Source organism: Heloderma suspectum, chromosome 2 (assembly GCF_057233095.1).
Source record: "Heloderma suspectum isolate Gila_16-S chromosome 2, 16-S_ref, whole genome shotgun sequence".
NCBI lineage: Eukaryota > Metazoa > Chordata > Lepidosauria > Squamata > Helodermatidae > Heloderma > Heloderma suspectum.
Window position 1 is genome coordinate 161699596 of NC_139459.1, and position 21299 is coordinate 161720894.

Genomic DNA, 21299 nt, shown 5'->3' on the forward strand with positions numbered 1-21299 from the left:
GTCTTTGGAGAAAGGGTTGCTGCACTCTCCTCCCAACCTACCCCTTTTGGGGGCAACAGTCATACTTATTTGCAGACATTTTAGATAAATTATTAATCTATGTGACTATGGCCCAATCCAGGCCCTCTGCAAGCTCATCACTGGTCTTCAGAATGAGCCCTACTCCAGGCCCCAATTCAGAAGGCAGCCATTTAATGAGCCATCACATGAATCAAAGCTGAAAATAGACAGGCTCAAGAAAACTCTACAAGTGTGGACTGTTTGAATCTCCAGCCAATCCTGCCTTCTCTAAAAACAGTAACCTTTCAGTGCATTGCCGCTGCCCACTCACCATCCTCATAGCAATTCCACTTCACTCAATCCAAGGAACAAGGAAGTCATTTCCCAATGATTAAGTAGCTTTCCCCTTGCACAGAAGGCAGGATGAAGAGGAGCTTGAGCCATGTGTGTTGCCCGTAAAACCTGGCTGGAAAAATAATGAAAATGGGCACCAGTGTTTGGTCCACTTCTGTGGGATATACGGAATTTTAGGCAGCCAGTTTGGATGGGTGAGACATGTTGGTCTATTTAGGATTTTGATGGGGTCCTGCTCTGTTCAGAGTAATTTATTTAGCATTGGGAGGACTGATTCTAGCATCTGTGAAGTATGTGGTGTGGATGAGACAGGTGATCTGAGGGACGAGAAGGAATTCCTCCTCTACAACCTGAATGAGCTGAGGGTAATGATTCCATTTATAGAGACTGTTTTTCGGGATAGAACTCTTTGGGGTCCAGTGCTGGTAATTTAATACAGGTTTTTACAGGTTACCAGAACCTATGATCAGCTTTAGCTGAAGTGGTACTGTTATTTCCAGTAATCAGACCTCTTTTCTTTGGCCATCCCTTGATCCCCAAGAAAATGAAGAAGAAAAACTTGTCTTCTGTCCATTCAAAGGCTGCCCTTTATGCTGGGGCCAGGTTCCCATCCTCCCAATGTATCATCAGGACAGACAGGAAGCAGGGAATTGGATGAATGCCTTTTTGGGATGGCTGTATTTGGGAAAGAGAGGGAGTATGCAAGGAATAAGGAAGGAGGAGATAACAGGAAGGCAACAGTACCTCTCTCTGTCTTCTGACTGCAGTGTGTGAGGCAGGCAAGGAATGTAGTTTTTTGCCTCTTTATTACTGACTGTGCCTGAATATTAGGAGAAGCAGCCAGTTTTGCCCTTCTCCTTGTTCCCAGGAGATCTAGGAAGGGGAAAGGGAAGCCCACACTGGCCCAGTAGAACCCTCAGGAGGACTGTCTGTGCCTGAACCATCCTTGGTCTTGATGAAGGCAAAGTTGGGGTCAAGGGAAGTTCCTATCACAGAATGTTACTCCAGTATCCTGAGAGGGCTGCATGCAGTGGAAGAAATATCTGGAGGAATAGCTGTATATCAGAATGGATATCCCACCTGACACTTCGCTGGAAGAAAGGATTGTAAGAATGGTTCGGATGCAGGTCAGTGCCTTGCATAAACTCCAAAAATGAACTCTTTTGTTCTCCCCTGTCTGCTAGGGGACCTTCTGTGTGACTCAGAGCTTATAGTAGCTCCCACCTCTCCTTTCCATAGTTCCAATACAGTCTCAGCCACCAGCCTTTATCTCCTCTGCCCTGCAGGCTGTTTGCAGAGAGCCAGTCTAAAGAGATTGGCAGGCTGCTGACTGAGGTGGCAGTACAAGGTGCAAAGAACTACCAGCCTTTATTTCTGCCTGACTTAGCAGCCAGCTGCCCGCTGAGCAATATGGGGAACAACCACTTCCCTAGGGGCCCAGGTATCCTACTCCTGTTCTTCTTCATCCTTCATAGGGATACCTCAGCATCTACCACCAAACCATAAGCTGCTTGATGAAACTGCTTTTTCCTTGTTTCTCACAGAAATGAATTCTGACTGGCCGTAGCTCTCCTACTTCTTCTAAGCTGGTTCATGGTAGGGTTGTGCAAGAAAAGACATAATTTTGTTATTCATGCAGGTTACGGAAAACGTCATCGGTTGATGAACTGGTTGATTATATGAACACGGTGTGAACCTTGAGGGAAAGTGACTGCCTCATCTCAGTATTCATGATAGCAAGGGATCTGAAACTTGAGCATAGTCAGATGTGAAACCTGGACTTTAGGAAAACTGATTATTTCAAAGAGCTCAGAAAAACATTTTGTAGAATGCCATGGCTAGAGATTCTGAGAGAGAAAAGAGTTCAAGAGGGATGGCAGATTTTGAAACAAGGTACTGAAGCCACCATCACAAACTATTCCAATGAGAAGGGAAAATGGGAGGTGTTTAAAGAAGCTGTGTCGCTGCACAGGGAGCTCCCTGAGGAACTGAGACTTAAACAGGACAGGTATAGGCTTGAACCTGTAAGTATGGTGTCAGGAAGGCAAAAACCCAGAAGGAGTTGAGGCTTACAATTTATGCTAAAAAGAACCAAAAGGGCTTCTTTGGCTGTGTTCAGAGCAAGAAGAAGAACTGCTTGGGAAAGACGGTGAAGTGTTAACAGCTGTCAGAGAGAAGGCTTTGGTTTGGTTTGCTCCTATTTTGCTTTGGTTTGCTCCTGTAAGGGGAATTGTGTTTGCCCTGGGAAAATGAGAACAAATGATATAGGGAGGAATTTGTTGCCTGGGATAGATCAAGGGATGGTTAGAGAACACATAGCTACTATAGATGAGTTCAGGTCTCCAGAGCCAGATTAATTACACACCAGTGTGCTGAAGGAGCTTGCGGACATTATTTCAGATCTAATGTCTGTAATCTTTGAGAATTCTTGGAGAATGAGTGGGGTCCCAGAAGCCTGTAGATAAGCAAATATTATCCCTATCTTCAAAAGGTGGGGGAAGGTGGACCCAGGAAACTACAGATCAAGCAACTTGATTAGGATAGGATAGGATAGGATAGGATAGGATAGGATAGGATAGGATAGGATAGGAGAAATCTGGCTTGGCAGCAGGACATGTGAAAGGGATCTTGGTGTCTTAGTTGAGCACAAAGTGGAAGATGAGCCAACAGTACAATGTGGCTGCTAAAGTAAGGAATGCAATCTTTGGCTGCATGAGTAGGAGCAGTATCAAAGTCACAAGAAGTAATAGTTTCACTCTATTCTGCACTGGTCAGACTGTATCTGGAGTATTGTGTCCAATTTTTGATGTCACATGATGAGAAGGACATTGATAAACAAGTGTGTGCTGGAGGAAGGCAATTAGGATGCTGCGGTGTCTAGAAACCAAATCATATTGGGAACAGTTGAAAGTATCGATTTGAATCTGATTTGGCCAAAGCTCCAGGCGCAAACCAAGTTGGGCCCTTTCAGATTGTTTCTGGTACTTCCTGGGGTGAAGTGGACTTCCCTGCAGAACTACCAGAACCAAAGCTGGACCCTCATGAAGCTTTGTCGATGATTCAGGCTTTGGAAAGGCAGAAAGTCAGTCCCCCCAAATGGCGTATTTTGCTTTTACTTCTCTGTAAAAGCTGATGGGTATCAGGATCTGCTCGACCTAGGAAGCTCTGCAGCTCCACCTGGTGGCCAGGTACAGAAGGCAGCCCAGTCCACACTGCAGTACTTGCAGGATTAAGCACTGAGCCTGCAGGTGCTCGCAGGTCCTCTAATGCAGATCAGCTGGGAGCCTCAGGAAGCCCTATAAAGAGTTTCCTCTTCCCTCCAAGCTTTGCCACAGCATTACAAGCCTTTGTCATGGTAGGGTCGTGCTTTTGCCCGCTGTTCCTGATCTTGCTATACCTTGCTGATACTCAACCGGAAGCCTGTTCCCAATGATGTCTCTGGCCTTGACTTGCCTTGCCGGTGTCTGACCCTTGCTTGAGGAACTTTGGTTTTCCTCCCACCTCCATCACCCCTGGTCCTGGTGTTCTAGTCAAGGACACCTGCTGCTCATGCCCCGGACCTGACAGTGGGGGGTGGGGGGAAGGTGTCTCCAAGGTTCTTTTAGGTTTTGTTTCTGTAAATGCAGAGGGTGAGGTGGAGGGCGGTGAGAGGGAATATTGTTGAGTAACTTACAGGCTTACCTTCTAATCATAGTGCATTTTACTAGGGGCTTTCCAATCACTGTGCTTTGGGGGTGGGATTGTGGTTACTGGTGAGCTTAATAAGGGGGTCTGCTTCCTCTGCTTTCTGTTAGTAGGTTTCAATGTCTGAAGACCTTAGGTGTGGTGGTAATTGTTAGTGTTTTTCTGGTGGCTTTTTTATTCTTGTTTCTGATACCTCCTTTTTCCATCCCAGATCATTCCTTCTCCTGTACTGCAGTCTTCCTGTTTTCTACCCTGATCTGTTATTTATTTATTTTAGCCTGTGCTATGTGTATCTCTTCCTTAATATTAGAGTATTTTAAATCCTGGCCCCCCCTTCCCCCTAGCATTAGGGCAGTGCCAGCTCCAGGCTTTTGAGAGCCCTTAGGCAAAGCATCCTTAATGGGCCTGCTGCAAAGCATCCTCAGTAAGGCAGGCCTGCTGCATTCTCTACAAAAACACCACCTTCTTTGCAGTATGGGTGGGCTGGATCCCTCTTTTGCCAGTATTCTCAGAGCTAGGATGAAGCTGCTGGAAGGACTGCTCCAAGCTGGTCCTGCTGCCTGCTGCAAAGGAGGGATGTTTTATCCTGAGCACAGGGGATGATGGGAAGGGCAGCATTAGGGGGGAAATACTTGGGTGCCCGGTAGAATAGATCACACAGCACCATGTATGTATTAAATGAATACACATGCACACACACACCACAAGCCACCCACACCACAGACAAGGTAGAACACTGACGTGTTCTCAGCTGCAGAGGGCAGAATCACAGATACTGCACTTCACCTCCAGTCTTTGGAGCAGCCAGGTTCCCTGACCCCCTCCCCTAATCGGCTGTGTGCGGGGGGGGAGGGGGGAGCTGGCTGGCTATGTGTCTGTAAATGGGCCCCACTCACCATCCCACCCACTTGTGCAGCCCCTGAAGGGTTCCTTGGGGGCTAGTGCAGCCTTACCCTATCCCAGAAGGTTGCTTACCCCTTTAGTGGAGAGAGACTTAAAATGGCAGTGAGGCTGAACTCCTTGACACCATAAGGGAAGTGAAGGAATGTGATTTGAGGGAGGTATCACCTCCCAACGGAATACTGGCAAATATTTCTTTTGTCCCACGATTGCTTCTAGTATAACAGGCTTTGCAGGATTTGGAAAAGCTACAGCAATTTGCCCAGCTTCTTTCCCAGGAGCAAAAGTGGGGTGAGTATCTAAACAATGAGCAGCAATTCCTCTTTCTGTTGGAAAGTCTGGTGTGACTTACAGAAGAATTGCCTGATATAGAGAAAGCGTGGCAACACAGCATTTAATATTGGAGGCAATAAATGAAGGCTAGAGCCAGTTTAAAAAGTTCAAATCAGTTTAAAGAAGTTCAGATCAACTAACTATATTAGTGCTTTTATATACATCATCAGGGAAGGATATTTAACACTGTATAACTACAAGTGCCCCCTAAAGCTGGGTGTGCGAGTGTAAGTGAGCGAAGGTATGAAATATAGTTACTTGCTTCCCTCAGGGAGAGATGGCATGGCACTTGCTTGTTGAGGAGGGAGGGGAGAAACAGGAAACAAGAACTGATTAGGGATGTACGAAAGTCCCCTTACCTGGCTCCGCCAGGTTCCGCTGGGGGGGGGGAGGTGCTCCGTCCCTCCCCCCCCCCCAGAATCCTCGCCGGCTGGCTCCACTCTGTGGGGATTCCACGGAGCCGCCAGCTGGCTCAGCTAGTAGCTGGACATCCAGCTGCTGGCTAGCAGGGACGCAAATGGCAGCGGCCATAGCCACCGCTGTTTGCGTCCCTGTAGTCAGCCGTGATAGGCTACGTAAAGACTTACATAGCCTATCACGTCTGGCTTTAAAAAAACAAAAACAAAACACGTGTACGCAAATGGCGGCGGCTACGGCCGCCACCATTTGCATTCCTTATTTTTGGCCGTCTTAGTCTACATAAATATTTACATAGACTAAGATGGCGAAAATAAGGGGGAACGCAAATAGCGTCCGCTATGCTATTTGCGTTCCCCTTATTTTCGCAGTCTTAGTCTACATAAATATTTATGTAGACTAAGACGGCCCAAAATAAGGAATGCAAATGGCGGCGGCCATAGCCGCCGCCATTTGTGTATGCGTTTTTTTAAACCAGACGTGATAGGCTACGTAAGTCTTTACGTAGCCTATCACGTCTTGTAAAAAAAAAAAGCAACAAGACTGCAAATGGCAGCGGCAGCCAGTCGGAAGACCAGCCGCTGCAGCCGCCGCCGCCACCGAAGCCGCTGCTGGAGCCGCTGCCACCGCCCGGAACATCTGCCCGAGGTAAGTCTTGTCCCGGGGGGATCTGCGGGGGGGCGGGGGGCAGCAGGCCATTCTGCCACAGATTTACGGGGGCCAAATGCACTGGCATTCGGCCGCACCGAGATCTGTGGCAGAATTCTCTGCCATCCCTAGAACTGATCAGACAACAAGGACATTCTCTACCGCCCCATAGTGTCTGGAAGCATGTGGAGCGGTTCCTATCCAACACTTTCAATGTGCCAAAACTATTTTTTTGCAGAGACCTTTCTTTTGTCTTTTCTTTTCTTTTCTTTTTTTACTCCATCTGAAATAATTGTCATGCTGATAGAAATGAGGGAAAAATTACTCTGGGATGATTACCAATTCCTCTGACTAGTGCCCCTTTCCCTGAAGTACTAGTTCCCCTCTACTCTGCACTGGTTAGGCCTCATCTGGAGTACTGTGTCCAGTTCCGGGCACCGCACTTTAAGAAGGATGCAGACAAGCTGGAGAGTGGTCAGAGGAGGGCAACAAAGATGATCAGGGGACTGGAAACAAAGCCCTATGAGGAGAAAACTGGACATGTTTAGCCTTGAGAAGACTGAGGGGAGACATGATAGTGCTGTTCAAGTACTTGAAAGGTTGTCACAGAGAGGAAGGCAAGGATCTCTTCTCGATCATCCCAGAGTGCAGGTGGGCTCTGCCACACTGGAGGCATTTGACTTGGATTCCTGCATTGAGCAGGGGGGTGGACTTGATGGTCTTATAGGCCCCTTCCAGCCCTACTGTTCTATGATTCCCAGACAATACTTGATTCTGGTACCCTTCCTGATCCACACGGAGACTTTGGGGAAGATCTGCATCCAGCTGAGCCACCTAAATGAATCTGTGACACTGAGCATTACACTGGAATATGGAGAGCAGAACAGGACACTGATCAGAAATGCGGTATCGGAGAAAGATGTGTTCCAGTGCATCCCATTCGTGGTGGGTGTCTTGCATACTGTCAATTATTTCCAGTCCTAAACAAGGTTGCTTATGTATTTTGACTGTTATTGTTGTCATTTTTACCCTGCCTTGTCCACCCAAAGGGCCCCAAGGCAGCTTGCAACAATTAAAAGCATTTCAAACAATTAAAAATCATTATTAGAATGAGACAGGGTTCAAAGTGCAACATGCAAGCTTTCAGGTTACACAGAGTTCTTCCTCAAGTTATATAGTCAAGGGGAAAATGATAGGACAAAAAACTAGAGGTTACAGGAGACAAGGGGTTGCTGCTGCTGAAAATAGCATCCCTGTGTCAAGGTCTCCATAATGTGCGTAACACTTATCTCGCATCGCAACATCATGACAGTCAGGGATGGCGGAGAATTTCTCAACGAATCTTCGGGAGGCTGTGTTCGGCCCCCTGAAATTGGTGGGGAAATTCTCCGCCGGCCCCCCGCCCCCCCCCCCGGGATGGGACTTACCTTCAGCGAATGTCCCTCTCGGCGGCGTTTTGGCGGGGGCGGGGGCAGCGGCCGGTCTCCCGACCGGCTGCCGCCATTACAAAATAAAAAAGTAAAGTTAAAAACACACACACACACACCCGTAATAGGCTACGTGACGATTTACGTAGTCTATCATGGCTGACTTTGGAAATCTAGCCGTGATAGGCTATGTAAATCGTCACGTAGCCTATCACGGGTGACTTTGAAAAAAAAAAAAAAGCGCGTACACAAATGGCGGTGCCACATGGGCGCCGCCATTTGCATTCCTTATTTGGACAGGGGTAGTCTACGTAAAGATTTACGTAGACTACGGCGAAAATAAGGGAACACTATTTGCGTTGCCCTTATTTTCGCCATAGTCTACGTAAATCTTTACGTAGACTACCACTGTCCAAATAAGGAACACAAATGGCGGCGCCCATGGGGCGCCGCCATTTGCATACACGCTTTTTTTTTTCAAAGTCACCCGTGATAGGCTACGTGATGATTTACGTAGTCTACCATGGCTGACTTTGGAAATCTAGCTGTGATAGGCTATGTAAATCGTCACGTAGCCTATCACGGGTGTGTGGTTGTTTTTTTTTCTGTACTTTTTTTTTCGCGGCCGGGGAGACGGGGCACTCCTCCCCGGCCTGAATTTCGCCGGCGAGGGATGGGGCGCCTCCCCCCCTTGCCTGAACTTCGGGCGGAGAAGCGAAGTGCCTCCCACCCACTGCGAAGCAAGCTGCGGGATGAGGTAAGTCCCTTTCGTCCATCCCTAATGACAGTGCATTTCCCATTCTTTGCCAGCAGAACCCCAGTGTCAGTGTGTCTTTTCGTATTCATGAATTGTTAGCTGCGGAAATCTTTAAGCTGAAAACGAGTCATCATATATATGTCTAGAAGCTTTTACCGCCTTATAATCAACACCTCTGGGATGATCTCTGCTCAATCATCCCAGAGTGCAGTGCACGGAATAATGGGCTCAAGTTACAGGAAGCCAGATTCCGGCTGAACATCAGGAAAAATGTTCTGACTGTTAGAGCGATACGACAATGGAACCAATGACCTAGGGAGGTGGTGGGCTCTCCCACACTGGAGGCATTCAAGACGAGGCTGCACAGCCATCTGTCCGGGATGCTCTGACTTGGATTCCTGCACTGAGCAGGGGGTTGGACTCAGTGGCCTTGTAGGCCCCTTCCAACCCTACTATTCTATGATTCTATGACCTTCCCTAAATAAATGACAATATTGTGGTGAGATTACCATGAGTGGGACTATTACTATGAGTTTGCCTTCAAGCAAGCGTTCAAAAAGTGCAGTCAATGAGCCACAGCCACAGGCAGCCCCCCAAGCCCTGTCTGGTGGCCCCCCAGATCCTCAGCTGTCACCACTGGGGGAAAAAACTATAAGCGGGGGGAGGGGGAATCCTCCAACTGCTTTCACTGCCAATCAGCATTGCTAAAGCCCCCTTCTCCACCTGGTGATCCTTGCAGTAGCCAGCAGCATGAATGCAGTGATTCAGGACAGATGGTTGGGAGGAGGATGAGACAGGGAGGGACTGTAGCTCAGTGGCAGAGCACCTGCTTGTGTGCAGAAGGTCCCAGGTTCAATCCCCGGCATCTCCAGGCAGGGAAAGAATTCTTCCTGAAACACTTTCCAGGAAGGGGAAGAGTCTTCCCTGCATTACAAGGTGCTTCCAGCCTAAAGCTCACAGGCGTCTCTGCTATGTTTGTCTCAAAAAGTGCCACTTTTGTTACTTCAAGCAGAGACTTTAGCATCCTCCCCATTGCTTGATGGATTGGTATATCACCTTCCCTGACCTCTAATGGCTTTCACATCTCAAACATTCTGGAGACGATCACTGTAGATCTACAATTTAGCTCCCACAAGGGGGTATCCACTGGGCTACTGGCCTTGTTTTCTCAGATCCTCAGCTGTGAACCAGTCCTACCTTAAGCCAAACTGACAGTGATAGGCCTACCCACAGTAAACTCATAACAGAACCCTTAGGTTACACTTGTCTGAGCACTCTCCCATATTCCTGCTCACAGTAATCAAAGGGGGATATTTTTTGGAAGACTTAAACAAGACGAGGATAATGGTATCTTGAAAAAGACTGGGCATAGTGGGCATAGCTAGGTGGGCATAGCTAGGCAGGTCAGCTGGGTGAAGTTTGGTCTACTACCACTTTTTTAGGGGGGGGGGCATTTGCCAGCAGGCATCTTACTAAAATCAAAAATATCCTTATTCTAATGAAATAAAGTTCATTAGATGGGAGCTCCCACATCACCAGTTCAAGTGCCAGTTCTGCAAAACATCCTTAGGTGGGGCAACTCAGTGCTGCAGATGGCATGGTGAACCCAATCTCGCTGTGGCCCTGTAAGGCGGGGGGGGGGCAGTTCCTCGACAACAGCAAATTGTGTTTTGAGCGTGGTGAAGATGCGATTTCTTCATAACTGTGGAACAGATTTTTGGATCCCCCAGCTCCCAGTCATTATTTCTAGGGGGTTGGCTAATGTGGTGTGCGTTGGAATCCTTGGCAGCGACTGCTTAGTGACTCTGCATCAGAGGAAAGGCTCTACCGCTGCTCCCCTTGTGCTCTTTCCTTCTGCAGCTCCACAAATGAAATAGCTCGCCAGAGGCACTTCTCACAGTGTTGGTGAAAAGGCTGACGCTGGAGTTCAGCAGCCGAAAAATGGTGCTGGTCAAGAACCTGGAAAGCTTGGCCTTTGTCCAGACAGACAAACCCCTCTACAAGCCAGGACAGAAAGGTAAACAAGTGGAGAAAGCAACAATTCCTTTCACATGACACATACATTTTTCATACACTTCAGAGCCTCATGCACCTTTGACAAACTTGGGTCAGTGGCTGAAGACCTGTTCCTTTGTGGCTTTGTCCTTCCCTTAGGTAAGGCATGGATTGGCATCCCTGAGGATGGATCTGATAATATCTGTGGGACATTATCTGGGTCAGGCAAACCAGGCAGTGGGAACAAACTGGTGTATCTAAGGATTCCCACATAAGGAGGGCCTCTCCTTCGTAGGGCATCAAGCATGTGGCTACAACTAGGGATGGACAAATCTGTCGAGTTCAAATTCTCTTCATTTCTTATTTTCCCGACCTTAAGTTTGGTTCATCCTGTTTCTGCATCAATTTGAGGGGGGGTTGAGTTTACACAAAAATTCATATTCATTTTCTAGGCATTTCTCTTAATATGCATTTGTGTGCACATTTTTGCGTAATATGCACATTTTGCAAGCAATTTTCTATAATGCATTTTTAACAGTATTTTCACTAATACACATATTTATGTGTGCATTTTCCACTAATATATGCATTCTCGTACACATTGTTTCTCTGGAGAACTCCATCACAAAATTCTGGTAGGAGTTAATTACAAATGATAACTGAATACATGCAAAAATACAAAATTAAGTAAGTCTGTATTAAAATGTGATCCAAATGAATTCCTCCCCATCCTTAGCTAGAACCTGCTACTTTGAACTCCTTATGACTGGAAATGTCAGAGACTGTCATTGAACCATGTCAATCAGATGCACATACCTGCAAAGGCACCCTAAAATGCTTTTCCTCTTCCTTTCTCAATTCAGTTTCGAATAGTCTGTCTGAATGAAGATTTCTGTCCTGTGAATGAGAAGGTATGTTTCACCATTATACCATAGTAGTCTCTGGAACAATTCACCTTGGCCCTAGTTTCTCAGTCCATGCAAATGTTTTGGACCCTTGCCAACAGACCATTCTGTTAATGAGTTAACTCTGCAATAAAGGACTGCTTGATGGCTATTCTGGGTCCCCTAGGGTATAAACTGTGGGTCCCAGGAATGAATGCATTGTGTGTTCATCATGTACAGTGAGGTTCCCTCTATCTCCCTGAGACTGCTTTTGTATGCCCAAATATGCCTCCTTTTTGTGGTGGAGGGTGTGTGGAAGAAGTGCCGGTATATTTCAATGCCCCCAGGTTAGGTGTGCAGTGCATCTGGTGCACTGAACAAAGACATGTTGCATGCTTTGTAAGATCTCTTTCAGTACGTGCTGTGTGTACATCGCTCCTGCACATATTCTGTCTTTGAATTCACTTTTTTTAATCCCTCTGTCTGACTGCACATGTGCTCCCCGTGGACTAAAAATATAAATGTTAAATCTATCTACGGATAAAAAGTAAAAAATAAATTAAAAAAAACCCCTTCTTCCTTGGACAAAACATTTTTTTCCTGTGTATGTATTTAGATGTTACATTGCTCCACCAGCGCATCAAGGATTTTCAGTCTTTATAATGATTAAATGTTGGGAAAAGCCAGCTGCCTTAACTATATAGTGACTACTGCATCTCTGTCTCACACTCACTCCCATCTCTTTCAACATGCACACACGCTCTCGCATGCGCTCTCTCTCTCTGCCTCTCATGGTGGCGTGTGTGTGTGTGTTCATAAGATGCTTGCATACAGACATGTTGCCCCCACCTGATTCCTTTCAGTGAGAACCGGAACATACAGAACATTGGGTAGAGGGCGGTTTTTGCCCTCACTGCAAGAATGTCCCTATGTGCAGGATATTCCTTTCTTGACTGGTATGTTGCTGATTAAGGCTGTCTTCACACCTGATTTTTTTCTTTAATCACTGGTTTTCACTGGAGCTTTAGATGACGCTACTGCTCTCTTGCTATCTCACAACTTCCACTCCCTCTTTCCATGTTATCTGAGAATGGGGAAAACCTGGTGTTTTCTGTACTTGTGACTGAAATCTCCATGTCCTCCCTGCTGTGTATTTCCCCTTTAGCGCTTTGTCCCACTTTGTGTGGGCGTGTGCTAGGGGGTGTTGCAGGGTGGTGTTGAATAGCATTGTCATGACAACAAATTGGTGGGAAGGGGGGGCAGGTCACTGACCACTTCCAGTGACCGTTTCTGCCTCTCTCCCATCCCACTATGGGTTCCGAGATCCCTTGAACACAGCAATGCTTACTTCTGAGTAAACTCATTGGCTGTAAGGCTTTCCTTTCCTGGGAGTCAGTGCCATTGAAATCTATGTGACTTGCTTCTGAGTAGGCATGCATAGGAGTGCATCCCCTTCAGTGCATTGACTTGGAACTTCCCTCTCCCATTGACTTCACTGACTGCTTCTTTTCCCTTTTGCTCACCAGTTTGATGGGCTGTTTTCTCTTGAGCCAGCCCTGACTGGGAAGTCATCAATCCAAAGCTAGTAAGTAGTTTTAAGAAAGTCCCTTTTTCTTGCTCAGCCTCAGCACGCACACGCCCCACCACTTCTGCACTTTGAAGACAGTCATACTGACCTACTTTCTTGGGTGGTTGTGGTAAGGATTACGAGATAATGTACGTGAAGCACTGGTCTGAACCTTCTAAAGTGCTATATAAATGATAATGGTATGTGTTTGTTGTTATATTGGCACTGCATTTCTCTTCCAGTATTTGTATTAAAGTTTGCTGATAATGCAGAAAAGAATGTGGAACAGATGCATTTGTAAAGCTACTGAGTGCTCTGGCCAATGTAGCATTTATATTCATGTTACAGAGTAATTTGAGAGAGAGGTGCTCCCAGCCTGATGTGAGAAAATACCTTTAATTGTACCTGGACTGTCTGATCCAAGTATGGCTCATTCCTTCTGTCTCTGAAGAGGATGGTTCCATTCACTGGCAGCAGCCTGGGAAACTAGAAGAGAATCTCCCACTCTTTTACCCACTGGCTCCCTCTGCAGAGGTAGAAACGACATCCTACATGCTCCTTGCTTATCTCACCAAACAGCCAGCACCATCCCAGGAGGAACTGACATTGGCAACCCACATTGTCAAATGGCTTATTGAGCAACAGAATCCCACTGGGGGATTCTCCTCCACTCAGGTAAGCTCCTCCCCCTCCCAAAAACCCGGTACCAGCCACACAGCAAGGAACACAGTGTAAATCCGCAGCTGCAAAATCTTGAATTCGTAGCAATAGAAGAGGAACTGAATGTCAGGGAGCAGAACTACATGCCAATATCAGTAGAAATGTTGCCAACGTTCATATTCCTTGGCTCGCATTGTGAATCTGGAGGCCTGTAATGCTCCCCATAAATATAAGTTGAGCATGATGACCCCAAAATTCTTTTCCAGTTTGGATTTTGCCTTCTCCCAACCATCCACAAACCTCCAGCACCTTCCCCCGTCTATTGGCCTTGTTGCTGCTCCATCTGAGGCAGCAGGAAGTGAAAGACTCTCACCGCCCCGCCCCCCCCCCTTGTAGCCGTATAGCAACCTGACTTGGAGATGCCATGACACCACTGACATGCACTTCTTTAAGAATAGCTGAGCATAAGCTCTTGTCGGCTGGCACCTGCTTCTTCAGATTCCAGAAATGGAACTCTAGTGAGCAACAGGAGGCAGTTAACAGGGTGTGGTGCAACCAATGTTTCTCCATCTTATTCTGAGAGGAACCTTTCCTTGTATGATGCCATGTACACAGGAATTCTTGGGGTGCCTCATTGCACATTTTTCTATTAATGGTGGCAGGTGTACACAACCTATGACTCTCACAGCCCTCCAGCCTTTTATGGTGGAGGATTAGTTTTGTTGTACCTTGTCGTATCTTAGGGGAGGCCCTTGTCTATGGTTTTCTCAGTCGCAGCCCCTTTCCCTCATAGAACTAAATGGATGCTTTCATCCCAGCCATCTGTACAGAGCAAGAGTATAAGAGGGTTGCAGTGAGGAAAACAAGGGGAAACCTTCTGTCCTTGAAGCTCAGATGTAGTTGTTCCAAAGGCCTGGGGAGTGTGGTGGGAGAGGAGGGTTGAGGCATGTGCATTGCTCCTGTGATGTGATGCCCACGTTGTGGGTTAAGACTGCCTTATTTGGGGTCTCTGTTGCAGGACGCAGTGGTGGCAGTGCAGGCCCTCTCCCTGTTTGGGGCCTTGACTTACTCCAAAAGTGGGGCAAGGGCAAAAGTGAACCTGAGTTCTGGAGGGGTTGACCTGGACCACTTCCATGTGGACAGCACCAGTCGTTTGCTGCTTCAGTGCCAGGTTCTGCCCAAAGATCCAGGGGACTGCAGAGTGGAGGTGACAGGGGAAGGTTGCGTCCACATGCAGCTGCGTGTCCCAGGGGTGCATGGGAGATAGAGGGCCAGGTGCGAGAGAGGGAAAGCATGCTCAGTTCCCACTGGAGATGGTGGGAGGAAGAGAGGAGAGGGAGGAGGAGCATAAGGAGATGAAGAATGTGGGAGAGTAAAGAAAGGGAAGCTGCAGCTCAAAGTGGAGGGGCAAAGGCTGTGGGCTTGCAAACTGTGCCTGCTCCTGTGGCTGTATTTTGGGGATGAATTGTCTCACAGCAAGTACTGGACTGTCTAAAGTGGAAACTGGGGGTGGGGTGGCGGTGGGGGGTAGCACCAGCCTCAACACTGCATATATCCTCCCAGCTTGGTGGTCTGTGGTACAGAATGTAAGGGTCACCTGGCCCACAACACAGCCCAGGCTGCACAAGTTGTTTGGTTCACTAACACAAAAACAGCCCCATAGAGACACACTGGAGTGTTACGTCCTTCCCAGACCACCTTGAAATACAATGTGCAGCCACACCAGGGGGACTCAGCTTTTGCACTGGAGGTTCACACAGTTCTGGAGACCTGCACTGGACCCGACACTCACAGAACATTTGACATTGCTTGTGAAGCTGCCTATGAGTATCGGGATTTACATCCAGACTTGGGCTTTCTTCACACGGAACTTTTATCCTGCAATTGAGGTTGCTCCTTCATGGAAGTTTGCGGGCTCTTTACATGATTCCATGCACTAAATGCCCTGTGTTCCGTTTTTAAATGGATCACAGATAATGAGCTATCAAATTACCCAGCGGTGTTCCGCTTCAGTTTTCTCCGTGAAAAGAGTTAAAGACGCAAGAAGAGGAGCGAGATCAATAAAAGATAATGGAAGACTCAAATACGGGGAGGAGGGGTGGGAAGGGGGTGGAGGAAAAGGAAGCACGTGAAAAAGGGAGTCAATGTGATCCTGCATTTAAAATGGAAGCAGAAAGCCCCATTTTAAATGCAGGATTTTAGGCTGGTGTAGAGATGCCCTTGGTGAGCAAAAAGATGGAAGAAGTGGTAGGAAAACATGGGAGGGTCACATCTCAAGATTTGAAGCACTACCTACGTGGTGGCACTCCAGTGAGGAACTGCTTTCCTGGAGGGTGTGTGTATGTGTATATTGGCAGAATCAGATTTCAGGTGATCCCAACTGCTTCCACAGGTGAGCAACGTGACCCAGAGTTACTCCTTCATGGTGGAGCAGGACATACCTATTGAGGGCCTGAAGCCGGCCTTGGTGAAAGTTTATGATTACTACGAAACAGGTGAGAAAGATCTCTGGTACTCAAGCACCTATGGGCGTCTTTATTTTAATTTTTTAAAATATTGTCATTCCACTGCTCAGTAACTCTCAGTACACCTGACAAAGTTTAAAACCACCATATAAAATTGTATTTAGAAATACTCTAAAACCAATCCATAACAATACATCACAGAAGGGGTAGTGACGGTTAATCTCTATGCAGGAAGTTGGGGTGGGCTGGGGACAGAGTTTGGGAGGGACACATACCTCTGCCCTGACCATCTTTCCCTTTTTGTTATGTTTCCAGATGAATCTGCCGTGGCCCCGTACAGCACCCCCTGCAGTACAGGTAAAGTATGAACCGAGATTACCTCTTGCCAGTCACCCCAAACCCAGCTCTTTTCTTCCAGCAGTTAATTCCAGTCAGTTCCTCTCATTGGAGTTACTGAAAAAGTTCTAGAATTACCCAGTTTTAAAATAATATTTTTTTTCTATCAAGAGATAGATCAGAGGATTTTTAAAAAACTGACTTTCCAGCCTTCCCATCCCAAAGGATGGGGATACATAACCCATTGAAAAGCCAATATGATGCATCCCTGTGTAGAAAATAAATATTGGTTATATAAACTATTCCTTAAGATTATCACTCAGACTGCACTTTGGGGATGTTGGTACTGCAATGTCCTGTTAGCTTTCACATCCTGTAAAGAAGGGGTGTCAACCTATAGTGGGTGGGAGGGCTGAACTCTCACCCATAAAATGCCTGAGGGCCATTTCTAAAACTTAAGCCACCAGTTTTGAGTGGGAATTGTGGCAATAGTGGTACCTGTGGCTGACGTATAAAAATCCCACCCAATCCTGGTGCACTAGGGTTGAGTCTAGGCAGGGGGCTCCTAGCACTACAAATTAGAAGGCCTTGTGCAGCTATTCTGTCTTTTCTTTTTTCCTTAATGGGTTTTTGGTGGTAAGGGAAAAGATGGAAGAAGTGGTAGGAAAATGTGGGAGGGCTATGACTGGAAGACGAAGCTGGGCGATGAAGCGATAAAAGCCTCCTCTAGAAGCACCTTCCGCCTCCATGTGGTGCTTCTCAAACTCCCAGCACCACCACTGTTCCTCCATCTGATATAGCCTAAACACCCCTTGGCAACTGTCAAATACCCACCATCCAAGCCCCCTTCTCAGATGCCACTGCTGGCTCTCCAAAACCTTCTTGCACATCTCAGTGCCCCCATCCCACCTGCATGTCTGTCGTGCAAGTCTCCTTCTCCACTGGCCACCATCACCTATGCCACAGCCTTCTCCCTTGGCTGTAAATATGGGCAAAATGGGCACATCCTGCAGCCCCTCTGTTCTGCTGCTCAGCTTACTGAAATGAGTGAATGCTGAGGCATCCAGCATTTGCCATCACTGAGGTTGAAGTTTTACCGTTATCATACTGCAGTTATAACTATTGGTGCCAATGGGCACCAGTAGTTATCACTGCAGTGTGATAACGGTAAAACTGCTTTGTGTAGATTCAGCCTGAGTTAGTATCTTCGCCCTTCTAAGGGCACTGGCTTCCTAGCCTCTGAAACTGGCAACTGCAACAGAGAAGACAATGAAAAGCCAGGGAGGAACTGACTGGCAGTTTGTTTTCAGATCCAATTTAAAATGCTTTAAGGCCCTAAATGACTTGGGACGAGGTTATGTGAAATACTGCCTTCTCTCTCATACATACCGAACAGAAACTTAAGGTCTTCAGAAACCCTATTCCGAGTGCCCTCACCAAATCAAGTGAAGCAGGTGACTGTTAGGGAGAGGGCCATTTCGGTGGTGGCACCCCAAGTTATGGAACAGCCTTCTTAGAGTGGTTCGCCTGGCGCCATCCCTGTGATATTTTTGGCACCAGGTGAAGACCTTTCTGTTCACCCAGGCCTTTTCAAAAGTTACATTTTATATTGCTTTTGATCTATGTTTTATGTTCTGTTTTGTATTGAAATTATTTTTATGTTTATTGTGAGCTGGACAGAGAATTCTGTTATGGGGCAGGAGACAACATTCTTACTAAATAAGCTGAATGCAGGACTAGCTCTATGACTAGGCAGGGTGGGATAGCCCACTGCATTTGCCAGATTTGGGGACAGCAACTTGTCAGTCATGTGATGGTGTCCTAATAGCAGCTCCATTCCAACTATTGGAGAGCACCATTCGCTTCAGGTACCAAGATGTCTTAGGCCATCTCTGGCTGCATGCATTTATGTTCTTTCCCCCATTGCAGGTAAAGCTAAACAGGGGACTCCCTAAAGAATGAAGACTCGTCTACCCTCTCCCCCCGTGATCCTACTAGTATATTCTTTCCACAAGATAATGAGAGATAAGAGAACAGCAGAAATGGAAGAGGAGAAAGTATTTCTCCAGACACAGTCAACCAAACAATGGCTTCTGGTTCCTTTGCTTGCTGGTACCACAGTATTATAAACCCAAGGTGTATGCCTCAGCCTGTTCTAGCTATCCTCAGAACAACAGGCTGAAAAGCTGTAAAGAACAGGAAAAAAAAAACCCATGGGAAAGGTTTGTCAAATTAGTACTCTGAATCTTTCTACTTTCTCATTCTGAGGTCAGAAGAGAGGTCCTTCTATATGCTACTTCCCTCTGCTGGATGAAATGAAAAAATGCTTCCTATTCCACAGTCCTCTCACAAGTATATTTCAAACTGATAGTTTGCTTCATGTATGTGTGTGGTGGGGTGGGTTTTCCCCTGTTTCTTTAGCATTTTGTATTGTCATCTTGGTTCTTTCCTGGCTAAAAGGGTAAAACTGCATCCCATTTGAGCATGCAAGGTGCTGCTGAAAAGTTGTGTATGTGTGAATGTGATTTCAGATGAAGAAGATGGTGGGTGGGAGAGGTTATTCAACCCTCTGCTGTTCTTCTCATTTTTTAAAACAAGTCGCATTGTACCATTAAAAATCATTTTTTAAGTCTTTCCAGTCATCACCATTAACCACCTTGATAAAATGGCAGTGAATAGAAAGGATACATATATTTGGATGTATGTAAGTGTGTGTGGTGTAGCCTACCCACTGTTGACATGTGGCCCCTGATGTGTTTTTCTGCTGTCAATCCGGCCCTTGGGCTGAAATGGGTTCCCCACCTCTGGCTTGGAGAGTATTCAAAACTAGGTTATCTGACTCCCTACAGAACTCCAGCTGCAATGTTGAGAGCCGAAGTGGAACTTAGCATTGTTGCAACATACATTTACAGGGTCATGCCTTTGTCCTGAGTTAAGCTCTGTCAGATGCCACAGAATAGATTGTGAAAACAAACAAAACACTAACCCTCCCTCCCTCTCTCAATACTTGTCTTAAACAGACAATAGAAAGAGCCCTGCTACCCACCATTATAGCATGGGAAATTTCAATACAGCCCAAGTTGGCTATTTTACAGGAAAAGGAAAACATTATAAGGGCTCATGTTCCGATAAGAGACACTTCAGGATTTTGTGGTTGTTTTTACCAGTAGTACACAAGCTTTTTAAAAGTAAACATGTATGGAAAAAATGTAGCTGTAGTAATCCAGGTTTGCTTAAGAAAGGCTTTACAAGAGTGAGATTCAATGTCCTTGGCTTTTCGGATGGGAAATACACTGTAGCTCCAGTTGGCTGAGACTTTTGTAACTGCTGTCAATGCATGATGGAAGGTGTGTTTCATTATATTTTATACTGTACTTTTTATAATGTCCTTACGCTTGTTTATTTATACTGCTGAAGTAAGAGAAAATATTTTACTTACGGGGTATCCCTGTTTGCTTTGACAACTTATACAATTCAAAACAGATTTGTAAGACATTACTACTTCTTGTTTGAGGGTAACTGAATCTATCCTAGGCCCCATCTTTTAGTCCAGTGCAGCTGCAAGTCAAGGTCCCTCAGGACAGATGACACAGTCACCACTTCACAGCCACCCATGGTTTTCTCCTGGAAAATGCGGATTTCCGAGGAGACATTTTGCTGTGATTTTTTTGGTTTGCCCGCAGTTGCGAGCTGTCTGTCCCTTCCCTGAACCAACTTTGCATTTTGCAGTGGGCGTGTTGTAGGCATGTGTAGTGCTTGCGTCATCCTGTGATGCCCCTTTACTCCCCCTGTCCCTTCGCAGCTGTGCGGTTACAGAGGCACAGAGAGGCATTTTCATTTATTTAATCACACTTTTGCACATTTTTGCAGCTTCGTATCTCCGCAACAGTTGCTTTCAGACCCAGTGCCCAAGGGCAGGGCAGGGTGGGGGATTTGGGGGAAGACCAACCTCATTCTAGCCTCCATTTTGGAGTGATGGGTAGGCACATACCACTCACGCGAACCATTGCAAGAGTCTCCAGCTGCGGAACTGACAAACAAATGGCGTGGAAATGAAGGAGCACAGAACACCCACTTTTTACCTAACAAGGGACGGAAAGACACAACAGAACCCACTGTGAAATATGGATGTCAATTTACCCAGAGCCACTGAGTTGATCAGGCTGCAAGGTTTGGGCTGTTATGAGGTGGAGATAGGATGCATGCACACACCAATGTAGATGAAAGAAAATGAGATTTATTGAAATAAAAGGAATAAGGAAAAGTAGAGCCGCCTCAGATAGTTGCACGTCCCCTGAAGCTTAAGAGGTTACACGCCTCTCAGGTAGCATGCTCTCTGGGGCTTAAGAGGTTACACGCCTCTCAGGTACAAGCTTAACACAAAACAAGTCTCAAGAAGCTACACGCTTCTTGGTCCAAACTTAGTTACCCAAATGTGGTGCATTTAAATGACTAAATATAGTTAGTCCCTATTTGTTGTGCAGCTCCTGGTTCGGCTACACCGCAACCAGCCCACTGCACAACAGTGATACAGTGTCAGCCAGGCCCAAGCTTAAGCCTGCTGTCTTATATCCAAACCCAAACAGTAAGTATAACAGAACAAAGATAGCTGCTCCTTATCTAAGCCCTGGACAGTAAAATCCTTTCCCTGAATTTTACCCAACACATACTCCGCACACGTTATCAAGTACTTGGCCAGAGCACTGAATACATGCCCCGTGGATCGAGGGTACGGCTGGTATGTGCACATACAAATGATCCAGATGCAAACACGCCCCCCTTGAATGCTGGAAAATTTGGGGGTTTTACGCCCTTTTCCCTCGTTGGGGTGCATGAGATTAAAGAGTCTGTTCTCTGTTTATAATACATCAT

The 21299-nt window shown here is 46.5% G+C and overlaps 1 protein-coding gene across 7 annotated transcripts; it reads left to right on the forward strand.

Moving 5' to 3' along the window:
- The first annotated feature begins 349 nt into the window (after positions 1-349).
- On the forward strand, positions 350-19869 carry LOC146353027 (murinoglobulin-1-like). 7 transcript variants are annotated; one of them, XM_084835487.1, is made up of 9 exons: positions 1223-1481; positions 7098-7281; positions 10381-10537; positions 11379-11426; positions 12926-12984; positions 13315-13641; positions 16019-16121; positions 16407-16448; positions 18357-19869. In XM_084835487.1, the coding sequence occupies exons 6-9, from the start codon at positions 13519-13521 to the stop codon at positions 18380-18382; spliced, it is 294 nt and encodes a 97-aa protein (XP_084691613.1). In that variant the 5' UTR covers positions 1223-1481; positions 7098-7281; positions 10381-10537; positions 11379-11426; positions 12926-12984; positions 13315-13518; the 3' UTR covers positions 18383-19869. The 7 variants fall into 7 exon arrangements, with proteins under 7 accessions (XP_084691605.1, XP_084691608.1, XP_084691613.1 ...); XM_084835486.1 differs by lacking the exon at positions 1223-1481 and adding an exon at positions 2300-2378; XM_084835482.1 differs by lacking the exon at positions 7098-7281 and having other exon boundaries at positions 1186-1481.
- The last annotated feature ends 1430 nt before the right edge of the window (positions 19870-21299 follow it).